The 26,951-nt window shown below is 33.9% G+C and overlaps 1 protein-coding gene and 1 long non-coding RNA gene across 8 annotated transcripts in view; both read left to right on the forward strand.

Moving 5' to 3' along the window:
- Positions 1 to 24,131, forward strand: part of LOC118189239 (uncharacterized) — a 110,860-nt gene extending 86,729 nt beyond the window's left edge. For all 7 annotated transcript variants that reach the window (XR_015043993.1, XR_015043994.1, XR_015043996.1 and 4 more), the window contains 2 exons: positions 13,970 to 14,193; positions 23,726 to 24,131. Coding sequence is in view for 3 of the 7 variants with exons in the window: in XM_085826786.1 (XP_085682912.1) it covers positions 14,116 to 14,193; positions 23,726 to 23,971 (324 nt within the window). In the remaining 4 variants the exon portion in view is untranslated. The remainder of the gene's footprint in view (positions 1 to 13,969; positions 14,194 to 23,725) is intronic.
- LOC146994063 (uncharacterized) overlaps positions 1 to 26,107 on the forward strand; it is a 35,901-nt gene extending 9,794 nt beyond the window's left edge. Inside the window, exon 2 of the long non-coding RNA XR_015043997.1 lies at positions 24,930 to 26,107. This is a non-coding gene — a long non-coding RNA (uncharacterized LOC146994063). The remainder of the gene's footprint in view (positions 1 to 24,929) is intronic.
- The last annotated feature ends 844 nt before the right edge of the window (positions 26,108 to 26,951 follow it).

Genomic DNA, 26,951 nt, shown 5'->3' on the forward strand with positions numbered 1-26,951 from the left:
GGCAGTTCATAGCAGTGGAAAAAAATATGTTCATCTTTGAGAACTTTCACAATTTGTTTGTAAATTGTGGGCTGGTTTGCTTGAATTTTGTATCCACCTTGGATTAGCTGACCATAGTAATCTCTTTCACAAGTGAGATTGTGGCTTAGGAGTAGTCCTCTAATCTTAGAAAAATTATTTTTCTCATCTTTTACCATAATAGGTGGTGGTTTCCTTTCTCCTGAATTCTGATTGGCCGTTGGTGATGGCTGTGCAGTTATGGGGGTAGTATCCATATTCTCATGGTCGTAACTTGCAGTCATAACTGGTGTCGTTACTTCCGACGAATCGGCGTCGTCCGTGAGATTTGTCTTTCGAATGGGCTTTTTCGGACGAACAGTGATATCTCCTCTGGGACTAGAGTCTGAGTCCCCGCTGTCTTCATCTAGAGCTTTGAATTTTCGTGTTTTCTTCTCATCAGAGCGGGCAGAACTGCTTGCTTGGCGGGCATTAGGTTTATATAATCCTTGATTCTGCTGAATTTCGTCAGTAGTCTTAGCGGCTGGTAGCTTAGGCTTCGGAAGAGCTGCAGTACGCTGTAGGGTGATCTCATTTTCGATGAAAAGTTTGAACTTCAAAAAGAATTGTAGATCCCAGGTATCTTTTTCATTGAGAGATCCGTCAGCTGCCTCTATGCACTGAATGTTAATAATTTCAGCACTAATAAAGTTGATCATGCGATCCATGATGTATCGCTGAGTTGCAAAGTACGAGCCAAAATCGGAGTTATTGCAGCGGTGGCCTACTGTTACTGCACCGTGCACTCTGAGAAAGCATAGCAAAGATTAAAATCTCACTAAAAATCAGAGCATCAACTTTAGAAGATGATGACAAATAATTTATACACTCGAACAATCCGGAGCGAGGGGACAAAGCACCTTCACGCTTCAAGTCGCGAGGAGGTTCAAAAATGCTCATCTACGCTCTCTTGAAACAACCTCATTTCACGATGACCAAACCTCCCCAGCATTAAGCATACATAAGTCAAGCATACCTTCTTAACACATTGACTGCCAATTACGTGGCAGTGGGTGACATTTTGTTAACAGCAAGGAGCCAATCACGCGCCAGCATGCGGATGTCTCAGCAGCCAGTCACGCGCTGGCGTGGTCGACGAGTCTTTAATCCGGACTCGTCGGGACTTCGGTGATTCTGGATTATCGATTTTTCCGGATTATAGATCATCAGTTTAAATTTGGTAAGATGGCATGCAGAAATTATAAAATTAAAAATATAAAACCATAATTTATAAAATAATGAGCAATTATGATCTAAAGGGTATCAAAATTTACAAAAAAAAGCTTAATATTTATTTGTTTACTTTATTAAACATTTCTTTCAACGCGCGCATGCGTAAAGCATACATTATGCATAGCCGAAATTAGAAAATTGCAACCAGAAAACTATTTGATTTGTATTCGTGATATTTATAATGACCAGGAATTTGATTTAAATCATATCAAAGACGGAATACATCGAGATGAAATACTACATTTAATAAGGAATTATAAGCCGAATAAAATAAAAACATCTGCCCTGAAGATAACAATAGTGCTGACAGATCAACTTCCAGTTCATTACGCGCCGCGACGTTTCCCCTCCCCCCCCCCCCCGCGCAGAGCAGCGTGAAATTGATAAACAGATTTCGGAACGGTTAGATAAACAAAGGATATGCCTTTATCCATTTTTTGGAGCAATTCCACTTTTTGTTTGATGGACATCGAAACATACTTTCGTTTTCGTAGATCCTTTGGGAGCTCCAGCATCGGAAATTCTATTTGACATAATCGAAAGTTCAAGCTTACTTTTATAAAATTGCTCTTACAGTCTGCAAAAAATAATAAGCCGGATCCAATTCGAAGATTAAGGAACAACGCAATCATCAACATTAACTGAAATAGACAGATAATTTTAGCTTATTCCATCCGTTATACATTAAACGCGCAGTGAAAACGTATTCTGCGCTTGTGCACACGCAAATGTGAAGTTGTAAATGTCTTACGCACACGCTTATGCGCATGCGTCAAAGCGGCGCATGCGCAGAAAGTTTTTAGCTTAGAGGTCCGGATTATGGGTGTCCGAATTAATGACTTTTGACTGTACTTGTTATTCATTCTCCAGTTCATTTGGCATTGCATACAGGGCATTTCTTCTGGTATTGGCATGGAGTGAAAATTAGAAACTACGTATAAATAATCGTGGTTTTGAAATTATTGTTTTATTTTTTATTGAAAAAATAATCTTTTAGTGTGAGTTATAGAGATGATAGTGTAGAGCCTTCGTGCCCGTAAAAAAGAAAAGTTCAATATAAAAAGGCTGTTACGGATAATGAAATAGCAAATTTGTTGGCTGAGCTATCGGCTGAGTACCCGAGCGATTTTAGTTGTGACAGTGACGAAGAATTCGTTCCTCCGACTGGTACCCATGATATTTTGGATTTTGATGATGATAAAGAACGAATCGTGCAAGAGGCTGCATGTCAGAAGGATGATTCAACTATGGCGGAAAATGTTATTTGGAAAAACTATTCAACATCAATGAAAACATTTCCTTTCATAAAATCCGAGTGTTTGCTCCAACCTGTTTCAGGTAACAATCCTATAGATTTCTTTCATCATTTTTTCACTGATGGTATCTTGGAAGAAATAGTTGGTGAAACTAATGATTATGCTCATAAAGTACTTTTTCGCAAGGAAAAAAAGAAATATCCTCACATCAATGCTTGGAAGAGCATCACAAAAGAGAAACTCTTGGTATTTGTGGGATTGATCATACATATGGGAACTATACAAATCAGCCGTATACAAGAAGATTACTGGAAAAAAGATTCACTGTTTGGTTTACGTGTATTTTTCAGAAAATATGAGCAGGAATCGGTTTTTGTTATTACTGAGGGCATTGCACTTCGCAAAAATCCCAGATCATAATATAGAGCTTCCAAAGGATAGACTGTATAAAGTAAGAGATATGGTGAATTTGTTCAACATGAGAGTATCTGAAACATATTATCCAAGGCGTGAAATTAGTTTAGATTCGATGGTATTGTAGCATGGACGGCTTATATTCAGACAGTATATACCAAGTAAACGTCACAAATATGGTATCAAGTTGTACCCCTGATGGTATGGTTCTGAAATTTATGATATATGCATGCATGTTGGATGATTCTGGTGAAAAAGAACATGCAAAAAATGTCATTATGCATCTACTCGAATGCTGGATGTAGGACATAGCATATTTATGAAGAATTATTATAACAGCTATGAACTGTCAAAATGTCTTGCTGATAGGAAAACTCATTGCACTGGGACAATCAGAAAGAACAGAAAGACATTTCTGAAAGAGGTAAACGAAAAAAACTGAAGAAAGGGCAAACTGCAACAAAGTATGCTAATGGTGTGATGATTGTAAAGTGGTAGGATAAGAGAGATGTCACTTATATTTTCAATGAATATAAAAATGATATGGTGGAAATAACAAACAAAAGAGGTGAAATTAAATCGAAACCTCTACCTGTAATTCAATATAATAAATTTATGGCCGGTATTGATAAGCAAGATCAGATGCTTGCTTATTATCCTTATGAGAGAAAAACAATAAGGTGGCCCATGAACATATTTGTGCATATTTTTCTAATAATGATGAACAATTCCCACTTTTATCTATAATAAGTATTCCAATAAAAATACATCACTGTATGACTACCGTTTATCCGTGATACGAAGTTTACTGAAACAGCCATCTGTTCTTCGTGCTCCTGTGTGTGATCAGTTTGAATCTGAACATGTGCTGAGTACACGGGAAGAGAAAAAAAGTAGGAAAAATTCTAAGAAAGCAATGCAAAAGTTGCTATTCCCAAGGGAAACGTAAAGATACAATATATGTTTGCAAATTTTGTGAAGGATCTCCGGGTACTGCTTAGATTGTTCAAAGATAATACACAAATAACATTCTAGATGCATGTGTATAATGTCTTTGTAATTTTCTTGTTATAAATTCCTTTGTAATATGCATAATTGTCTGTAATACATATGGATATAAAAATAATGCGTACTGTCACTTATTTTTCTTATTTAAATTTATTTTTTACATTCCATGTGCCAGTGCGTAATGTGGCATTTGGGGAAAATTTTTACATGTAGTGCCAATCACGCACTGGCACGTAATTAAAAAATTCTTTAATAAAAGGCTTAAATAATACTTAGGTATCACAATTATCTTTTATTAATATTTTTAAATCATATTTCTTATAATAAGTATGTTGGCATCTGGATACAATTTACTTCCATATGGGTGGCAATAACTATCAATCTAACTCTAGTGACTGGCAGTCAATGTGTTAAACCTGATAGGTAGCAAAATTGCAGGACATTAAGCATAATTTTAGTTTATTTTGATGTGGGGGGAGGGAATAAAATATTAAAGCCGTTATAAATACAAATTAGCTGGTTGAACATGATATTAAATGTAAAGTTAACAGGAAAGGTAAATATAAGTCAAATTCAGCTGATTAAGCATGCTACTTAGTGTATATGAATTAAAGCTTGGGAGAAAAATATATTAAGCATATGAAAAAAAAATGTAGCTTGTTAAACATATTTAATGCATGTAAATTTAAGTTGCCCAGAAAAAAGTACGTAAGTAAAAATAAGCTGGTTAAAAATATATATCAGATACAAATTAATGTCAGGTGATAAAAATATGGATAATAAACGTATGTATATAAAAATTAGCATGCAAATATAATAAGTTATTGAAAGAGATTTGGAGTTAGTTTTGTTACAAAACAGTTAAAATTGTATGTACACTTATGCAATATTTCATTTCCTTTTCATTAGATTTGGGTGGCTCTGGAAAAGATTATTTTTGCCCAAACTGGACCATTAAGAGGTTATCATATGTATTTACAGTCCCAGCTAGACGGAACTTTTTGGATAAACGAGCTTCTGGTAGCATTAGTTTAAGTGGGACGATTCCTAGAAAAAAGAGCCCTGCCGAAAGTGAAGTCCCTCCTAGCGATGGAAACTATGTCGCTACGCGGGATTTTTCCAAACCTCACTGAAAATATCTCGGGTCCCAGTTAGAGTCAACCAATCAGACAAATGTTCTGCTTCTGAAGGATCATGGGTAACTTCCAATATGGCAATGGCAGGAACAGCAGGATCTTGGACGGTTGAAATAGAATCCAATTTTATTGATGAAATTTAAAAGAAACCACATTTATGGAATGTGAAACATCAGGTAAAACTGCATATTATGGTCCAGTTTGGTGCATTTTCAAAAAATCGCCAAGTTGCCAAATCGATTGTTTTTGCACGTTTTAAAAAATCGCTAACTCATCATATCGCCATATTAGATGGTTGCAAATTTTAATTCCCCTTGTGTAATGTGTATACCAGCCAGTTTCCTTAGAAAGTCCTCCACGAAGGCATCCCTCCCTTTAGGCAGATAGCCCTCGTGTGCTTTGCCATATTTGAAAAACCCATTAAAAGTTCTCATACTATCATATACCATTTTTCAGACAGTAGCAAAATAGAGTAAAACGTTTTATCACGAAATTTAAGAAATTGTAATAAGTAGTAAATGAGCAATAAATTATCGGAAAGCCTTGATTCATATTTAAACTGAAACTTTAATGCAGAAGAAAAAGGAAGATAAAAGTCAAAATTTCCATCGACTGAAACATGAGCTATAGTAAAGTAAAAAAAAAAAAAGCGGTTTCTAATTATTAATCAGTTATAATAAACAGTAGAAACCTGCATTTCCTTATATCTAAACTAAATATTATAAAATGTGTACACTACAACGGAGATGAAATTCAAAATGGCTCGCTCATTTCAACCACGTGCATAACCACATATAATGTACTTACATATAATAAGAATTAAAATCTCTATTAATCAATTCAGAAATTTAACAAATCTATTAAAAAAATTACAAAAATGAATCTTACCTTTTCATTCATCTTTTGATTGTGGCGGATAAGCAGTCTTAATTCCACTAAGAAACTGCAAAAAGCGATGACTTGCAGATAAATGCTAATATTTTCTCCGCCACATGTACTCGGCCGGGTACGAATCAAATTCATCTTTTATCTGCTGAGTACCCTTCAAACTTCTTTTTATGGCGCTCCATGTGCCCTCATTTGAATTGTTATGAGCACCTGTCTCGGGATCCTTAAAAACGAGACTGTGATTAACACAAAAGTGCATGAAACCCTCATCACTGAGGCAATCATACGATTTCCAACAGTCTGAAACAATAATGAATCCCGGCAAAATATTTTCTTTAATGATTCTTAACAGACATTCTTTCGTTCGCTCTTCAGCCACACGAAAAAAACATTTATTCGTTCCCCTTTCAATACCTCCAAACACCCATTTACCTTCCACGCGCATTCCATGATTGTATTTTCTTTAATTTCTTTAACCAAATTTACTTTTGTCAATTTCAACCACACTTCCGGGCCCTCCAAGTACGTCATTCTCTCCCAAAAACATCTCCACACACACACACACCTCTCTACAAAACATCTTCTAGTGTACCACAGTGTGGTTACTCACATGCAACTCGTCCATTATAAACTGATTCGTACATTTCTGACCCCACAAATATGTTAATAGAAGGATCAGACTCACAGGTATTCGCCCCTCGGAAAACCAAGAGCCCTTTCTCGTATTACTTTTTACATCGTGTTTTGAAGGACCGGACACACGACACCTCCATTCACACAAATCTGTCACCTCTTTCCTTTCAACTAATTTCATGCTATTTTTACATTTAGGACATTTGTACATATTAGCAATCAAGCCATAATCCATGCACCATTCTATCACACACCTTTCGCTTTTATCTTGCAACCGAATTAAATAAGCAAAATCCACACGTTCAACTCTTTCGACGCCAACCATTTTGCTCAAACAAACCACGAGAAGCACAGTGAAATGACGAAAATTCAAAAAGCCCACTTAACCCTTTGCGGCGCACTATACATTAACGTCGGAATTTCAACAAAAAATGTTGTACGCAGTCTATTTAGTCCTAAAGGAGTATACAAGTAAAATTTTGTAAAAATTGCAGTTACCGTTTTAATTCCAAGAGGTGGAACACTGTACCGCCAGAGCTTTTAAAAGTGCAACTAAGCGAGCATTTCAGTGAAGCACAAAAATGAGTAGAAGCGTTTGTATAAGAATGAAAAAACTCTGTACTATGGCTGTATACATGGTTTCCTGGATATACACAATATTCTTGAATATATATGGATAAATGAGATAAATATCTATATACACAAGTCCTATATACAAAAATATTTACAAATTTTCCTATTTCTTAGCTTCGTGAAATTGTTCAAAGCAAGTCGCACCTTTTTGATGGAAGCACAAACCAACTACGGTTAAAATAATTAACTACGATTAATATTAAAAATAAAGAAAAATAAGCCCATAATATATACATACATGAGAAATATCTACACAATTATTGAAAATAAACGGGAATGAGACTAAAAAGCGACAGCAAAAAATTTGCGCAGGTATAAGTATAGATCAGTCAAGCTACTAATAAAATTCCCGCCTAAAAACTACTCCCAAAAAATTTGAGATGCCAATACTAGGGCTTTCATAACACAAAACGTACCTCACCCCTCAATACTGCTTTGTTTGAATTCACCCTCCCCCCCCCCCAAACAACGGAAACAGAAAATGTAAACAACGGATGTTTTCTCCTAAGCACAGATGTTCTGATTCGTAACAGCATGAGATTGGAACACCCAAGTTTATTCAATGATTCTGCATATGGTTTTTGTATGAAAGATTAAAAAAAAAATATAGAACAAATAATTTGGAGTACAGCCAACAAAATTATGCCTAATGTTTCCCCAAAATAAAATTTTTTATATCATTAAAAAAATAGAGAAAATTACTTGAAAATAAGTGAATTTTAATAACACATAATAAATGAAAATTCTGTCTCTCCTTGTGATATGCTGCTATCTACTGTTTAAAAAAAAAGTTCAAAGTATATTTATTATAAAGGCATTTTTATCTATTTACGGTTGAATTTAAAGGTTTCAGAAGCGATTGAATTTGGGTGTTCCATGTAGTGGAACACTGAGCCGCAAAGGGTTAAATACTATAAACTGTAACCGTAAACCCTAATAATTTTCATGACGCCAAGAGGTTACCAGATTTGTCGTGATTTCGTTTCATTTGGCAGCTGGACCGTAATCTGCATTTCAGCCAAACATCCTTATTATACTATGGAAAAACATTAAAAAAAGTCAGCTGTGACAAAATAGGAGGAAATTTTAAGCAAAAATGGCTGGAATATGCCCAGAACTTTGACATCTTAAGTCAAAAATTTATATATGTGTATTTCTAGTATATATAAAATGCTGAGTTTTTATTATATAACTGGCTAGTCATTTTAAGAATGTTTATATACTAATTAAATGTATAATTGTTGATGCTTCAGAGTAAACAGTATTTCATGACATTTCTCCACTTTCTGCACTCTTTTCTCCATTTTCTATGCATTTGTAATTACTCATGCGCAGAAAGTTTCACACATGGGCAATTCAGAAGTGCAGAAAGTTTGTAGCTTTGAGGTCCGGATTGAAGACTTTTGACTGTACTAGCATTTTACTGCAAAATCTTTTTAAACCTTTTTTTTTTTTTTTTTTTTTTAAATAAATGCATTATTTGTCATTTTGCAGTAAAATAAAAAAATAGTAATCAGTCACCTAGGCTAACCATTTAATATAACTATATTCGCCAAATTATCATTGATTATTCTAATTCAATTCTTAAATAATTAACTTTATTTTAATGTTATTTGCGTCATTTAATGTTGCTTATTTTCTCTAAATTTATTTATTAGTAGTAAATAATACTTTCAAATTTCAGGAAATTTTCTCTGGCATAATCCTGAAACTGATTCTAGCAGTATCAGACATACCATCGTGAAATTTAATGCATATATTTTTTTGCTTATGTATCCTCCCCCCCCCCCCCCCCCGCAGAGCAGTGTAAAATTGATAAACAGATTTCGGAATGGTTAGAGAATCAAAGGATATGCCTTTATCCAATTTTTGCAGCAATTCCACTTTTTGTTTGATGGACATCAAATCGTGCTTTCGCTTTGTAGATCCTTTGGGAGCTCCAGCATCGGAAATTCTATTTGACATAATCGAAAGTTCAAGCTTACTTTTAGAAAATTGCTCTTACAGTCTGCAAAAAATAATAAGCCGGATCCAATTCGAAGATTAAAGAACAACGCAATCATCAACATTAACTGAAATAGATAATTAGATAATTTTAGCTTATACCGTCCGTTATATATTTAAACGCGCACGCGAAAACGTATTCTGCACTTGCGCAGACGCATATGCGCAGTCGTAATGTCCGAATTAACGACTTTTGACTGTATAATATTTGGTCACTTAAACATACAGTGCACAACTCATTATTGCTTTGGCATATATCTACTTAAGTAAAGTGACCATATTTTCATTCAGACAAAGCGGGACAATTGGAATGAAATGAGAATTATAATTTAGTTATGAAAGCAGACCCTAATAATTCAAAAAAATATATATTATTATATACATTCATATACTTGTCTATAAATATACGAAAATATATTTATTATTAACAGTTGGTAACTGTAAAAATATTTGTAAAAAATAATAATTTGAATATTATGTTTTTAATGAATTTAATATTTTATTTTAAAAAAGTTATGATTTAATATTTTATTTTAATGAATTTAATATTTTATTTTAAAAAAGTTCACGGTTATATTTTTTATCCGAGTGAATACTTTGCAATAGATTCGGATCATTTATTAAAATGTCATGAAATTTCTCACATGAATCGATCAAATTATATTTTAGTCTTAATACACATTTTAATGTTCAACTGCATTTTTTTTTTTTTTCAATTTTCCATATTTTATTCATACTATGAAAAACACGTTCTGTTGCTGTATTTGTTCCTGGAAGGGAGAGCGTGTGTTCTACAATTTTCAAAATATATTCATAAGGAATATTATTATGTTTAAAATAAAGGAATAACTCTGTCCATTTTTTGTCAGTTTCCACATTTGCAGACACCAACATTTAATTTTTTTCATCAGTAAGGCATCTTTTTACCAATGACACCTCATCAGAAAGATCATTTTTGCAAATATTATTTTTCGGAAAATAGTTACTAATATATTAAAAAAGATTATTCCCCATATTCCCATAAAATCTCCTTTTTTAATGTCACCCAATGAAAGTTTTTAATATACTCGAATAGAACTGTCCGTTCTTTAGGATATTCCAAGCAGTTATTATAAAATTTCTGACTTCTTTCAGAAAATCAGGTCGTTTAATATGGCACCTTGCTCTTCCAACCTAGTGATGTCCTTTTGAATAACTAAACGAACATAAACATTATCAATTCTTTCTCACAATTTTGTTTTTAAATTATTGATTTCATTTGACACTTCCATAATTGAAATTTTGTCCCCTTCAGTAATTTTCACGGCACTGTGAAATAATGTAGCTTGGTTGTGGATGAACTGAAGACAAATTTGTGATGTGTCATTTAAAAAAAAAAAAGCTGCAATATTCTTGGACATTTATCTTATGGTAAAAAATATGATTTTAATGGTTCGTATATTTTAAAACTATTTTCTACAGCTGGTAAAAGAGCTAGCCATCATGTTTTGCTGTAACCAGTAATTCTTTTATATTCGATTTCTGCGCTTTCACAAAAATCCTTCAAACCTTCGACACGCACAGTATATATATATATATAAAAATAGGAATAAATTTTTGCAGTAATATTTTCAACATCCAGTGGAAGTAAGTCAGATGCTGTTTGAATAGTATTGTGTAGAATGTGCGCTGCACAACCTAATTGAATAATTTTTTGGTTCAAACGGTTCGTTAAGTGTCATAAAAATGTTATTGGTGCCTCTTCTAGATTTTCTACCAAAATTTGCATTAGTTTCAACAATAATTTTATTGTTCAAATTATTCTTTTTTAAACTATTTTAAAGAGTCGGCTGCCGAGTGAAACTTCATAAATAAATGTTGATTCAATAAGTACTATTGAATCAACATTTATTTATGAAGTTTCACTCGGCAGCCGCCCAGACTGTATAATATGTTTAGGGGAGCCCGACTGTTATACTAAAGGGCCTGGGTTCAAATCCAGGAGAAGGCATGGTTGTAACTATCTATCTCTTCATAGGAGGCAAAGGTGGCCCACCTATTAGGTGCCTCCATAATAAAGAGACCACCACGTCCTGCCATATTATAGATTAATGGACTCTTTTACAAAACTGTAACTGTTCACAATCTGCCATTGGGAAAAAAATTTTCACCCGGCAACGAAACAAAGTCTAATATTCTAATTTTAATTTCTGTTTCTGGATCAAAAAGTCTAACAATTGTGGGAAATAATTTTAAATCTTTGTGCTTGGAACCATCGTAATATATGGATATAAATGTGCATTTATCTACCGTAATTTCGCGCGTATAGTCCGCGGACTATCTGTGTTTAAAATGCGAATTTTTGAAGCTGCGGACTATCCACCAGTGCGGATAATACGCTGGTTGTTCACGGTTAAAATCGTTGAAATTTAAAAAACACGCTGTCGTGAACTGCCGATGATCAAATATAAAAAAAGCGCGAGATTCCAAGAAAACATTCGTATGTATCGTATCGATAGTAAACCATAGAGCATGGTGCAGAACGAATGAGTAGTAGCAAGTAGAGCTCCTAAAATCCAGGCTGGCGCATCAAGCGATGCCGGGATATGAGCCAAAGAAAGTCTTGTATGAGCATTCACTTAGCGCAACCAGAGTCTTGTATCCCAGTATCCTTCGCACTGCTTTAGCGCAACTGACGGGAGGGAGAAAAGTAATTGATGCGTCAGCTTGGTTTTTAGGAGCCATAGTAGCAAGTACCTGGAGTACAAAAAAAAAAAAGCGTGATTCGTTTACTCGGTGGTTTGGCAACACCGAGTGAGTGGGGTCGAAGGTCAAATTTCATTACCACTTATGACGAGTATAGCACGTTGCACAGTATTTTGTCTTTCATCTTCGATAACGTTGATGAAACATCGCCGGGAAAAAGATGGAAATAGAGAAGCGGGCCGTTATTGGTTTAATCCTAGTATTCGGTGCACACGGGATTTGGCTACTTTTGGCGACTTTATGATGAGCAGTTAAAACGGGACATATACGATGAGTAGTTAACGGGTCATTTAAAAAAAAATATATATAGTTTAACATAGTATATACTACATATATAGTATATATACTATGTATATACACACATAGTATATAGTGCATAGTATATATATAGACGTTCTTTGGATCATTTTTGGTGTTGGCGATAATTTTCAAAGTCGCGCCAAGGCTGCACCGTATACTAGGATTTTACCCCGTTATTTTGAAGTGGACGAGAAAGTGGTGAGAAATTGGCGCAAACAAAGGATGTGTTTAAAAAGCATGGGAATATTGCCGTATTAAAAAAACGTAATTTCGGACGTATAGTCCGTGGACTATCCGGTGGTGCGGACTATCTGACGATTTTTGAAATTTTTTTTATATAAAATCTTGCCTGCGGACTATACGTGCGAAATTACGGTAATTCTTTCTGCTATTGTAAAAACGAGTATAGTGAAAAAACATTGCAAATAATTGCTTGAACTTTTGTTCTTGTATATGCAAATATTTTGTCGTACAATGTTTTGATCATTTGCGAAGTACAATCAATTGATCTGGAACTTTGATTGTGGCTTATGGTGTGGAAAGCAAATAGCCGTTCAGCTAATGCTAGCTGTTCTTCCGTTAACAATACATATTCCTTGACGAGACGTAACAACAATGATCGAACACCACCGAGAAAATCTAACTCATTATATTGCCTAATTTAGTTTACTCTCCATGCATTTTATGTGTTTGTATTTCACTATAATAATTAATAAATAGATAATATAGATAATTAATAATATAGATTCACTATAATAATTAATAAATAGATAACATAGATAAATAATAATATAGATTCACTATGATAATTAATAAATAATAGGTAATATAGTTTTACAGAAAATTTAAAATAAAAAATATTTTTAAAAAGCGGGACATTTTAAAAAATCGGCGGGACGTGGGACAGTGCTAAAAAAAGCAGGACTGTCCCGGCAAAATCAGGACGTGTTCACTTAAGGAATTTCATGGTACTTTCTCATTAGCCACGCTTCCTGATTTGATTTGTAAAGGCAGTAAAATTAATTTGTTTTGTGTGTATTATTGAATGTTACAGGGGGCAATAACTAACTCACACGTGTTTGAATATTCACATATTTTTATGCTTTATATTTAGCCTTCATTGTGCTGAATAATATCAGCTATATAGAATTTTATCACACAAGTGTTTTTTTAGTAGTTATTCATGAGCAGAACAGTACTTATGAGCTATAAAGTTAGCCAACAAAATGTTTTTGCTAGTTTGCTTATGACTTTTCATGGTAATGTAGATATCATAAAGTACCAGATATATACATATATAAGCAGGCTTGTGTAGGTCCAGCACATATTTTAAATTGTCTTGATTTATACAGAATCGGGCCATTACTGATGTAATTGATTGTTATAACCAGAATCATATTTATATTTATCTATTATGTGCGCATTATTCTATCTGTAATTTAAATAATACATAAATTAATAGGGAATACTAATACTGAAAAATTATAGTTAAAGGGAAGAAAGAGAAGGTGAAAGATGACTTTGTAACTTTCTGTAATTTTTTATTGCAGGTGCAATGAGAATTTTGTGTACAAAATAATATTGTTGTAAGAAAATGAAATTTCAATTAATTAACTAATTGAGAATTTTCTGCTGTATATATATTGTATCTTACATTTATAGATTTGATGATCGCAAAATTGAAAAATATGAGGAATCAGTACCGGTGAAAAAGAAAAAAAATGCTTACTTTTAAAAGTGGTAATGGAGGACCAGGATTTGTACCTTAGTGGGATCACTTCCAACGATTATGCGTTTTGGATGATGGTATGATAGCAGAAGAGAGCTGCTCTAATTTGGATATTTCCTTCTGCTCAAGTTTTGTGCATGATAGTGAAGTATATGAGGTAAGCACTGAACATATTATCATTGATTTTTAATATAACATTGGATTTATAGATATTATTTTAAGTAAGTGAACTAATTGAAACAAATTTGGGAATATAAATATTCTCATACGGTATAGTTTTAGGAGTAGAATTACCACATTGTTGTTAAAACAATTATCTTATTTTGCACTGTATGCAATGTAAATCACAGTATATGTTATTCTGTTTGAGATAATTTACCTTTTGCTGCATTATGTATTAATAAGTGAAAAGAAAAATTTAATATTTTGTGCCCGTATACATTGAAAAGCAATTGAATTAGGGATACCTGCTTAGTAGCACGTAGCACAACTGCTCATTAGTCTTGCCATGAACTTGATGAAACACTGGAAGTGATGGGAAGCCATACATATTGACGACTCTGGAACAACCTCCTGTAATTCACGAAAATTAGATGGAAGATTTGATGGTCAAAAGCCTGAGTTATCAACACGCTCTTGTTAGAGGTAGTTGACTCTTGCAAGGATGGTTTTATCGAAATCGATGTACTCACGATACACCCTTGACACATTGGTGCATGAAAATCCGAGTGTCTGCACTACTTCCGAAAAGAAGTGACCCATTCATCGGGAACCAACGATTAGGCTATGGTCAAATGCTCTTGGATTCGTGCTTTTACCCATTTTGCTTTTGACTATTACTGATAGCAACACTCTTGGTCTTGTCAAACTGCTGCTTACATCAATTGCAAATCACTTCCAGGTTTGTGCACAGCTCAAAATTTGTGCCACACCAGCTATCCCTAATTCAGTTGCTCTCCAGTGAATAATCTAATACTATCTATAGTAATTTATTTCCCATCACAGCAGCAGCAGTTTTGTTAAAGAAAATAAATGCTTAACCACCGTTTTATCATTCTGACATATTAAAATGTTGTATATACATGCGTGTCTGTATGTATACATCTAACAAAAAACAGAAAATTTTAATAACAAACAACATCTCTTGTACAGTATAAAATTGATAAACAGTGCTATAAAGTTAATGTTTTGTATCAGGGTTAGTAGCCATATTTTAGTTAAAAAAATAATGCACCGATAAGCACTTTTCAAGCACATTTTAAGAGAAAAAATAAGCTCTGTGATGTAGCCGTTCCTCAATAGACACTAATGCCGGCTAGCTTTAAAAGGATTTATTAACAGAGCACACAGGAACGGTTACAAACAAAAGAAATATACATAAAAATGAAACATATACCAAATGGAACATCAAACAGTTGAATAACAGAGACATAGTAAACTAACATCATGGCGGCTGGAGTTCGACTGACGTTTTTTCATATCGCCACGAGATGGCGTTTAAATAAAATAGTTCGGTTACAGTTCATGAGTTCATGGCGTGAATAAAATAGTTCAATTACACTTAAATAGGTCTGTTACATCCTCTCCCTCTGACTTCGTAGACGTCTCGGCAAGAAGTCAGGAACTGACATTTGTCTACTTTGTGCAGCGGGCGGAGAATCAGATGGACGGGCTCCAGTTTGACGAGTAGATTTTGCGTCACCAACACCTTGTGCAAGAGGTGCAGATTCAGATGGTATTACACGTTTCGGGCGTCCACTTTTCTTTAAGGGAACCACTGGAATTACACAAGCTGAGTTTTGCTTATTTCGATCTTGATATGGTTTCAAGGCTGAAACATGATACTTGCCAAGAATTTTGTCTGGTTCATGAGGATCGGCAATATCATAAGTGGTTGGAGATCTTGTAGTGAATATCACATAAGGACCATCTCTCTTGGGCATGAATTTAGCAGTTTTCTTCAGTGGACCTTTGCTGATTGGTTGGAGGGTGACCCAAACTTTATCTCCAGGAACGAATTTTGGTGTTTCTCTTCGTTTTTTTGTCAGCATATCGTTTCTGCTCATCTTGATGCATTTCGACTCTTTCTCGTACCTTGCAAAACATTTCTTGGCGGATAACTTGCTCATTTCTCGCGATATCGCTCATTTCTTGCAAAACGTTTCAAATATGGAGTAATTTCGTGAACAAAATTATCGTTCTCAATTACGGCTTTTATATCATGCTTTACATCATCTAAGGTTCGTAACTCTCGCGCAAATTGAAGAAAAGAAGCAGAATGTCCAGTTGAATCACATTTGGCTGTATTCAAAGCAAACCTTATTAATGGCAGTTTATCCTTCCATGACTGATGGTCGTTACCAACAAGTATTGCTAAACGTGGTTTCAGATCTCTATTCTTCCTTTTAACTGGGTTAGATTGTGGGTGATAGACAGGAGTAAGACTTTGATCAATGTTCAAGATATAGCATAGTTGTTGCATAACAGCACTAGTAAACTGGGTACCATTATCACTTATTATTTTCCTGGGTAACCCAAATCGAAGGGCGACTTCCTCCAAAAGAATAGTGGCACATTCTCTGGTCGTGGCTTCCTTTAAAGCAAATATTTCTGTCCACTTCGTAGCACAGTCCTGCACAATAAAAATCCATTTTTCACCAGACGGTGTTTCAGGAAGGGGACCGAAAAGATCAATTGACAAGGTCTCAAAACGTTGAGCATAGACTGGAGTTTGAAGTAAGCCAGATGGCTTTTGATTAGTGGCTTTATAACGACAGCATTCGAGACAGCTTTTGACATATTCTGCTATATCCTTTCTCATTCCAACCCAGTAGTATCTTTTTGCTATTCGATAAAATGTTCCTTCAGATCCATAGTGACCGGCCGTTGGCGAATCATGATATTCTTTCAAGATTTCTGCTTTTCTTTTTTGAGGTATAACTAGTTGAGCTTCTTCCTCTTCTGAATCAGGGGAATATCGGTACAAAACTCCTCTGTTCATAACGTAGCCTCTTCCAGTCCAAGTTGCACAGTCTGCTTCTTTCTCTGGATTCTCAAAAGTTTCGATGATCTTCCGAAGATCATCATCTTCTAGCTGTGATTGTCTTAATTCTGCAGGGCTAATAGTAGGGATTTCGACAGAGACAGCACATACTTGACAAGAATCTGTACTTGAGTGTTCACAAATAGGACGAGACAATAGATCAGCAATAAAGTTCAATCGTCCAGGAATGTAATTGATAGTCAGATTGTAGGATTGGATTTGTAAGGCCCATCTTGCGAGCCTACCAGTTGGTGACTTTAAAGACATCAGCCATTTCAATGGTTGGTGGTCAGAGGTGATTGTGATAGACTGGCTTTCAACATATCCTCTAAATTTGTTGAGTGCCCATACTACTGCTAAGGCTTCTTTTTCTATGGTGGAATAGTTTCGTTCTGATGCAGTCAGCAAGCGGCTGGCATATTCTATAGGGTGTTCTTCATTTTTCACCCCTTGTAGCAACACTGCTCCAATGGCTACATTGCTAGCATCTGTGCGAATGAAAAAAGGCTTCGTTCCATCAGCTTGCTTAAGAATCGGAGGGCTAATTAATTTGGATTTCAGCTCTTGGAAAGCATTTTCTTGTTGTGCTTCCCACTTCCACAGCGCTTTTTTCTTTGTTAAATCCGTTAACGGTTTGGCTATTCGAGAAAAATTTGGAATATATCGACGATACCAGGAACACGTTTGTACGAATGATTGCACTTGCTTAACAGTTTTCGGCGATGGCATATCTGCAATGGCAGCAGTCTTGTTTGGATCAACAGCTATACCATGCTTAGTAATGCCCTAAATATTTCACTTTTTCACAACAGAAGTGACACTTCTCACGATTAGCATTGAGCTTGAATAACGATAGACGTTGTAAAACTTGTTCTAAGTCAGAAAGGTGCTTTTCGAAGCTAGATGACAGCACGATGATATCATCTAAATATGTCAAAGCAAACACATTTTTAAGTCCAGAACGGAACCTATCTATCAATCTAGAAAAAGTGGCAGGAGCGTTTCTCAATCCGAAGGGCATTCGGGTAAATTTATATGTACCAAAAGGGCAAACAAAAGCAGTCTTATTTTGATCTTCTTTAGCTACTCTCACCTGATGATAACCGGATCTCAAATCAATAGTTGACATATAAGGTGTCGGTTTTGCTTCACTCAACAAATCATCTATACGTGGCAAAGAATAAGTGTCTGGAATGGTTTGAGCATTAAAGTTACGATAATCAATGCATAACCGTACTTTTTCATTTGCCTTGGGAATCAGAACCACAGGAGAGGCATAGGGTCTTTCACATTCTTTTATGATACCTTGTTTTAGAAGGGAATCAAGTTCCTTTTTCAACAGTTCTTTCTTACTTGGGCTCATCCGATATGGAGGGACTGAAACAGGGGGGCTGTTTCTTGTGTTAATATGGTGTTCAGTGAATGGAGTGGCTTCTCCCCCTACTTTGAAGACAGTGTGATATTTGTTAAGCAATGCATTAGTTGCAAGCCGTTGGGCTGTAGTTAATTGTTGTCCTTCATTTTCTTGTAGTTGGCAGTTGTTTACAACAACTGGGGTTTCTTCCAGTACTTGGGATTGATGAGGTTTCACGAAGCTATATTTTCTTCGAGGTTCATCAGAAAAGTTCCACCTATTTTCAGCAAGATTTAAAACAATTTTAGCTTTTTGAAGAAAGTCAATTCCTAACAGAGTCGAGTTATTTTTGGCATCAGGCAACACAAGGAGCGGAGTTTTGAACTCTCTGCTTTCGAGAAGAATAATTTGTTGGGTGCGAAGTACCTCTTTTTCAGATACCAAACCATCAGCGAAAGACACCTCTAGTGTTGTCTTTTCAAATAATGCATCTTGTTTCTGCAGAATATGATAGAGGGATTCACTTGCGATTGAGTGACTAGCACCACTGTCGACGAAAGCTGTACCGGAAACACCACCAATACTAATTCGAAATACAGCAGTCCGAGGGGAAGATAAACAGGATCGGATTTGGATAGTGCCAAAATTTGATGAATTTTAAGTCTTTGGGGGGTTACAGTCTGGACATTTAGACTTGATAAAACCAGTTTTTCCGCACCCATAGCATTTTAAAGGAGGTCGCGTTCCTTCTGTTTGTTGCTGACCATGATTTAAAAAGGTTTTATGAGTTCCCTGTATGTCACTTGTTCGATTTTCTACTTTGTGTTTGGATAGATTAGTCGGTTTGTAAGAATAGTTCCGCCTGCCAGGAAGTTCAGTTTTATAGTTCGTATTATTAACACGTACAGCTTCATAATCATCCAATTTCTGTACTAATTCAGATGAACTCTTTATTTTTCCCCAAGTATCAATAAAATGCTCCTTAACGTCACTACTGACTCTTCTTTTAAGCTGATCTGTCAGGACCAAGTCTTTGAGTGATTCAAAGTCTGTAACATCGAGACTATGAAGCCACTCTTCGAGATAATTGTTTAATTCGTAAGCAAAATCTTTCCATAAGGACCCAGGGTGTTTTTGGTGTGTAGTAAGTTTAATTCGAAATGATTCAGCATTTAATTTGAATCTTTGTAGCAGAATCTTCTTGATGTAAGAATAATCTTCTAATTTGTCTTTTGGTTCTCTTAAAATAATTTGCGAAATGTCTATAAGCAGAAGAGGTAGGAGATGAGTGATGTAATCTGTTTGTTTTATATTAACTTTCTCACATTGTCTTTCAAAAATTTGCAGGTAGGTTGCAATGTCAGAAGTTCCTATAAATTTAGGGATTAGGTGGTGAATATTTGTTTCAATAGCTGCATTTGAAGCAAAGGCGGCATAGTTAGGATTTGAGCTAGCAGCTGCCAGGTTTAATTTTAAACGTTCCAATTCTAATAAAAGTTCTTGTTCTTTTCTTTGACGTGTCTCCAGATCATTGCTTTCACATTGTTTTTGTTGTCTAGTTTCGATTAAAGTTTCCAGAAGATTCTTGGTAAAAGCCTCATCATAAGTGTCAGAATTGACAATAAGATCTTTAAGATCTATTACTCGCATAGTGTCGTTTACAGTGAAACCCAGTTCTGCAGCGAGAGTTTTTAAATCCTCTTTTCGTGCTTTGGCAAGGTAAGCCATAATAATATGAGAGGTCAGGGGGGAGGGAAAACATCTGCTGCTGTATGTCAGAATCGAAACTAATAAATTCTAATGAACAACGTCCATGAATATATTCAAACTTTAACATCAAAACAGGCATTCAGTGAAACAATATTATTCACAAATTAATTTACTATGCGTATTAATATTTTAAAATAACAAATTACAATTCAAGAAATAACGTTTGGTTAACAGAAAGCCGTTTGCTTTCGTCTAATACTCTTATGTAGTATCAATAAATGAGGTTTCAGTAAAGAATTTACATTTGCTTTAAGAAGCAGCTTATAATAAATAATCAGTTTAAAAGAACTTTAAACTCAGATTAAACGATAATGTAAACGAAACTTATCTTTTCCGTTGAAATTGTCCAGTTGATGATTCGATGTGCTAGCAGCACGGTATGACAATTTTAATTCCAGAATTGGTTTCCAGAATATTTGACCAATAGTCCACACCTGAAAAGAAACTGAGCCGATCTCCAGCAACTAAAAGTTAAATTCGGGAGTAAGAGCTTGTTAAAGCCAAACAGAAATTCTAAACATTTTGTTGCGCCATTTTGGATTCAAATTTAGTTGGGCGTTAATGTGATGTAGCCGTTCCTCAATAGACACTAATGCCGGCTAGCTTTAAAAGAATTTATTAACAGAGCACACAGGAACGGTTACAAACAAAAAAAATATACATAAAAATGAAACATATACCAAATGGAACATCAAACAGTTGAATAACAGAGACATAGTAAACTAACATCATGGCGGCTGGAGTTCGACTGACGTTTTTTCATATCGCCACGAGATGGCGTTTAAATAAAATAGTTCGGTTACAGTTCATGAGTTCATGGTGTGAATAAAATAGTTCAATTACACTTAAATAGGTCTGTTACAGCTCCTGCTTAATTACATATACAGTCAAAAGTCGTTAATCCGGACTCGTCGGGACTTCGGCGATTCCGGATTATCGATTTTTCCAGATTATAGATCATCAGTTTAAAGCTGGTAAGAGGTGCATGCAGAAATTATAAAATTAAAAATATGAAACCGTAATTTATGAAATAAAGAACAATTATGATCTAAAGAGTACCAAAATTTACAAAAAAAAAAAAAAAAAAAAAAGCTTAATATTTACTTGTTTACTTTATTCAACATTTCTTTCGATGTAAGTTGTTTAAGTTGCTTCGTTTTATGTGATAATACTTTCTCTTTAATTCTATGAACAGACATAATTTCTTGTTCAGTTACAAAGTTCCGCTGTTCAAGTCCTGTGTCGAGAATACCGACTAATTTGTCAATCGAAATTTTTTCGTTTTCAATAACCTCTGTGTCACTTTCTTAACTATCGGAAGCGAATTATAATGATGAGGAATTTGATTTAAATTATATCAAAGACGGAGTACATTGAGATGAAATACTACATTTAGTTAGGAATTATAAGCCAAATAAAATAAAAACATCTGCCCTGAAGATAAGGATAGTGCTGACAGATGAACTTCCAATTCATTGCACGCCGTGGCATTTCCCCCTCTCCCCGCTGCAGAGCAGCGTGAAATTGATAAAAAGATTTTGGAACGGTTAGATAAACAAAGTATATGCCTTTATCCATTTTTTGCAGCAATTCCACTTTTTGTCTAATGGACTTCGAAACATACTTTCACTTTGTAGATCCTTTACATATTAGTAAATATATATCGGAAATTCTATTTGACATAATCGAAAGTTCAAGCTTACCTTTTTAAAATTGCTCTAACAGTCTGCAAAAAATAATAAGCCGGATCCAATTCGAAGATTAAGGAACAACGCAATCTGCAACATTAACTGAATTAGATAATTTTAGCTTAGCTTATACCGTCCGTTATACATTAAACGCACATGTGTAAACGTATTATGCACATGCGCACACGCATATTCACAGCCCTATAGGTCTTACGTCAATGTGACGCATGCGCAGCAAGTTTGTAGCTTTGAGGTCCGGATTGTGGGTGTCTGAATTAACGACTTTTGACTGTATACACAACTGCATAACTTTAAAAGAAAAATGAGATGACTGTAATTTAAAATATGAGAAATTTAGTATTTATTAGGAGAGAATCAGCATTACTCAACCATGAAAAACAATTGAAATTATTTTTTTTAATTTTAAATAATAGTTTAATTTACAGAACTAGTTTACAATGAGAGGGAGGGGAACCCACTAAACTATATTATTACAAGATTTAATGATGAAATTTCAATTAAAAATAAGGAAAATAAATAATAGCAAACCATATTTATTATATTCATACGAAGTACTTTACAGCATGCCGACCAGTCGGTATAGTGGTCAGAGAAGCTGACTGCGATGCGAAAGGGCCTGGGTTCAAATCCCGGAGAAGGCAAGGTTGTAACTGTCCATTCCTTCATAGGAAAGGTGATGGTGGCCTACCTATGAGGAGCCTCCATAATAAAGAGACCACCACATCCGGCCTTGTGTAGATTAATGGACTGGGTTACATATGTAATTGTTCACAATCTGCCATTGAAAAAAAAAAGTACTTTACAGCATAAAAAAGAAACAAAAAAAAGATTTATGCTTATTAATGAATAACATTTTTTTTTCTTTTGTCTCTTTTCATTAATGTCTGAATCCAGTTCTCTTAATAGACTTTTTCACAAGAAGTTTTTAACAGTTCATTAGATTTATTTAAAAGATTGAAATCTTTTATAACTTCAGCCTTTTCAGCAAGTTCATTTGCTTTATTTTCAGTCACTTCTCTTTCTAAGAAAGGTTTTTTTTTTTTTTCCCCGAGAGAAATTAATTCCTATCTTGATTCTGCTTTCTTTTGTTAGTTTAATTTTTTTTTTTTTTTTTCCTGCTCTTTCGAATATAACCAATACTGCCACTGTCATCTCTTTCGGAATTGATACATTGTGTATCCCACCAGCATGTTTCACGTAATCAAAAACTATGTGCTAGGCAATTTCTGTTTCTTTCTTTCTTTCTTTCTTTTTTTTTAATTTTTTTATTTATACTAAATCCTGGTTCAACAGAGGCTTGCCCATGGGAAGCAATAAAGATGTTTCTCATAACTTGAAGTATTTTGCATTAATGAATGCGAGCAAAAAAGTATCTAATGTTATTTTTTAACATCATAGGTTTTAAATTCTGTAAGGTATGGCTGGACAACATTTTCGATGCAATCAGAATATTGTAAGAGAATATTATCGCATTCTTCTTCTGCAATGTGGCCATTTTGGGGAAAATGCATGAATATACTATATGGTATGATTTACAGAAATATATTCCTACATAATTAAAAGGGAAAATAAAATTGTGGCCTTGTATTTTTAACTGAAGATTGAAAGAGGGGATCATAATTATTATTTTTACATAAATCATTGCAGTGAAAGCATCCAGTTAACTAAAAAAGCTCTACATATTGTTGTTATTATAGCTAGATCCTGTTTCAGAGTTGTCTTAAATTGTTTATTTATGTGATGCTTTGATGTTAGATTTAAAAAAAAAAAAAAAAAAAAAAAGATATGAACTAATATTCAATATTCCATTCAGGAGGAAGAACATGTAGAGCAGCCCTCTGCTGTTATAAGCCAGATTCCAGAAGTATTCCCAAAAGTGACTGATCCTTCTCCTCCTCCTCCTCCTCCAGATTCCAAGATGAGTGCAAGAAAACGTAAAAGGGAGGATAGTGATGTTAATGACCTAATTTCTAGTGCTTCCACTGCACTTTTAAAAGTGCAGGAAGTTGAAAATAATACTGAAGTGCTCTTTAGGAAATATGTAGCTTCCTCCCTTTAAAATATTACAGATTTACACAAAAGAGAGGAACTGGTATTAAAAATACAATTAATCTTCGAAGCAAAATTTTCATCATAGCTGACTTTTTTTAATTTCTTCTTTTCAAAATATAAAGTATGGTTTTTTCGTTATGTAAATAAAATTGGCTTCTATTTCTGTACATTTTAATCTATGTAAATTTATTTTACACTTAATTATGCACATGAATAGAAAAATAAGAATTCAAAGAGTAATATTACTGTTAGTCTCTAGAGGTTTATTTTGTGCATAATTATGATACACATTACATTAATAGAAAAATAAGAGTTCAATGAGTAAATGATTCATGTTTTTATTTTCAGGAATATAAAATGTTCAAAGTCACTGACCACATTTGAAAAATATATTTCAACTGGATTATTTTTATCTACAAATTACAATAGAAACATTTAAAGAACTGATTATCTAGTTCAGTCTCACTTTCTGTTAGCATTAATTCAATATTTTTATATAAATATTCATAATCACTATTTGAGAAGTGACCTCAAAAATTGATTGACCATTCTGAGTTACTTATTTTTTACTAGTTTATATTATGGCATAAATATAAGTTTAATGTAACAAGCAAGTGAAATAGACATATGTGAATCTTGTTAAAAAGATTTAGAAAAGTATTACAAAATCAACAAATACTTTAGGAGTTTTAATGACAAACAGAATCTAATTAAAAATAATTCATTATTATTAACTGAATGCTTTAAATCAAAAGTTTTTTTTTTTTTTTCCTTTCTTTTTTTGTTGCTGTACATATTTTTTTAAACATTTTCTCTAAGCAATTAAACAAACAAGAAGGAAGTTATAAAATTCAAAATATGTGGTACTTTGATATAGTACAGTGTTTATGAAAGTGATGAAACATAATAAAATTGCATGTATTTTCACTCGTATTGCATTTAATTGTATTATTTGATTACTGCAGGGGATGGATGCATTTATGAAAGACATCTGAAGGAAACTTAGCATCTGTTTATATTGCACATTAGAGCTAAACCTTTATGTGGAACTACATTCTGCAAAGATGTTTATGTTTTGAAATGTAGATTCAAGTGTATTTTGTGCATTATACCAATCATTAAATTTCACCCATTTATACAGAGCCTTTTTCCAAAAAAGGGCATATTACTTAAAAAATTGAGCAAGTAACTTTTGACAAAATATTTAACACTTTGGAGATAAAATAAATACTTTTAATTTATACAATTACATCGCAAAGCATATGTATGAATAAATGACATTATATTGTGTACATAAAAATTATTAAATTAACTATAATGATCATATGGATACAAAAATATTTTTTCAGTAATAAAATCAGAAATGGTGCCAAATTACTGAATGTATGATGTAAAAGTATTTATGAAAATATATACAATAGATTATTAAGAATTGGAAGGGAAAAAATGCAATAAACCCATGTCATTTTGCCAAGGTACTTTTAGAAGTGAAGCAAGAGCATTGTGCCAGTCACTAAGGTTCACACATTCCTCTTCATCTATACTGTACCTGGGGAGTATACCTGTAACAGCTGAAGATGTGCATCTTAAGAAATTATGCAAACAGCAAGTAACCATTACAAAATGTTTGGCATTTTGGGTAATGGCTACCAAACCACCACCATCACTAACCCTCCCATTTGTTCTTATGTGGACATACAAAATACTGAAATGCCTTCTGTAATTGTAATAATATGATGCAGATATGGATGGAGTACTTATTTTACCATGCTTTCCATCCATTGCTCCAATGCACATTGGAAAATTCCATAATCTATAGGGGTTTCCTTCTATTTCTAACCACTGTTTTATAGTATCTGGAACTGTAACAAAAAGTGTCTGAAGAAATGCTGAAATTGCTTTGCAAACTTCTACAATTATGCCCAAGATCATGTTTTGTGCAATTTGGAACTGGAAGGATAAAGAGCTTTGTGTTTCTCTTAAAGGAAAAAATCTGATGTGTACACCACATGACTTCCTTGTACGGAATATTAAATTATAAGCATTTTTTCTTGCATTTCATTTAAACTTATTGGATTGAATTAAATCTACTTCACTGACAGCGCATAAACCACAATAGAATAAATGCATTCTTTAAAATTCACTCTAGTATTTGTTTACCATGGTGACACTCTGGCGCTAGATTCACTTAACAGTATTAATAATTATATAACAGTTAACTTATATAATAATTATATAACGGAAACTAAGTAAACTGTTATATAATCCAATAATTATGTAAAAATTAACTTATATATTTCGTTCATATTATAACTCATAATGCACAAAATTTATATCATTTAAAGAATAGAATTATCTAATCGTTGCCACATGTTCTATTCAAATACTATAATAAAGCTAAAATGATGTATAAAAGAAATTAAGCAAACAAAACAAAAAAGAAACAGTTTTTCACAGACGATTAAGTATTTCTCGTTCAATTAATTCAGTTCTCACTTCGCGAGAAGGCAAAAATACATAAAAAATATCTATATTAAAAATTACGAAGTAAATCTTTTCCTCGAAAAATTCCAGAAAGAATTAAGCATGATTTAATTGGCAATAATAAATGAATGTGTTATCTTTGTTGTTGCGAAGCTAAGTTTCTCTAGATTGGCAACAAATCCACTAGTCTCCTGTTTCAAATATATACATCAATGGCCGCCATCAAGAGAAGTATTAGGCTTACCGGCACTTAAACAACTTTAAAATTGTTGATAATTCTAAAAATATTGCATAGAGATTTACTAAAGGCATAAAAACCTTAACCGGAAGATAAGAACAACATAATTCAAACATTTTTAAAGCAAAAAATGTACAATTTACAAACATATAAGAGTAAAGAAACTGAGATCACTGAGCCGGGTAACAGAGTGGATATATATATAAATATATTTGTATACGTTTGGTGCGGCCGATTGCAACCAAAATACGAGGTGCACATCTAC

Source organism: Stegodyphus dumicola, chromosome 11, assembly GCF_044657685.1.
Source record: "Stegodyphus dumicola isolate Sdum_Otavi_A_Nest chromosome 11, ASM4465768v1".
NCBI lineage: Eukaryota > Metazoa > Arthropoda > Arachnida > Araneae > Eresidae > Stegodyphus > Stegodyphus dumicola.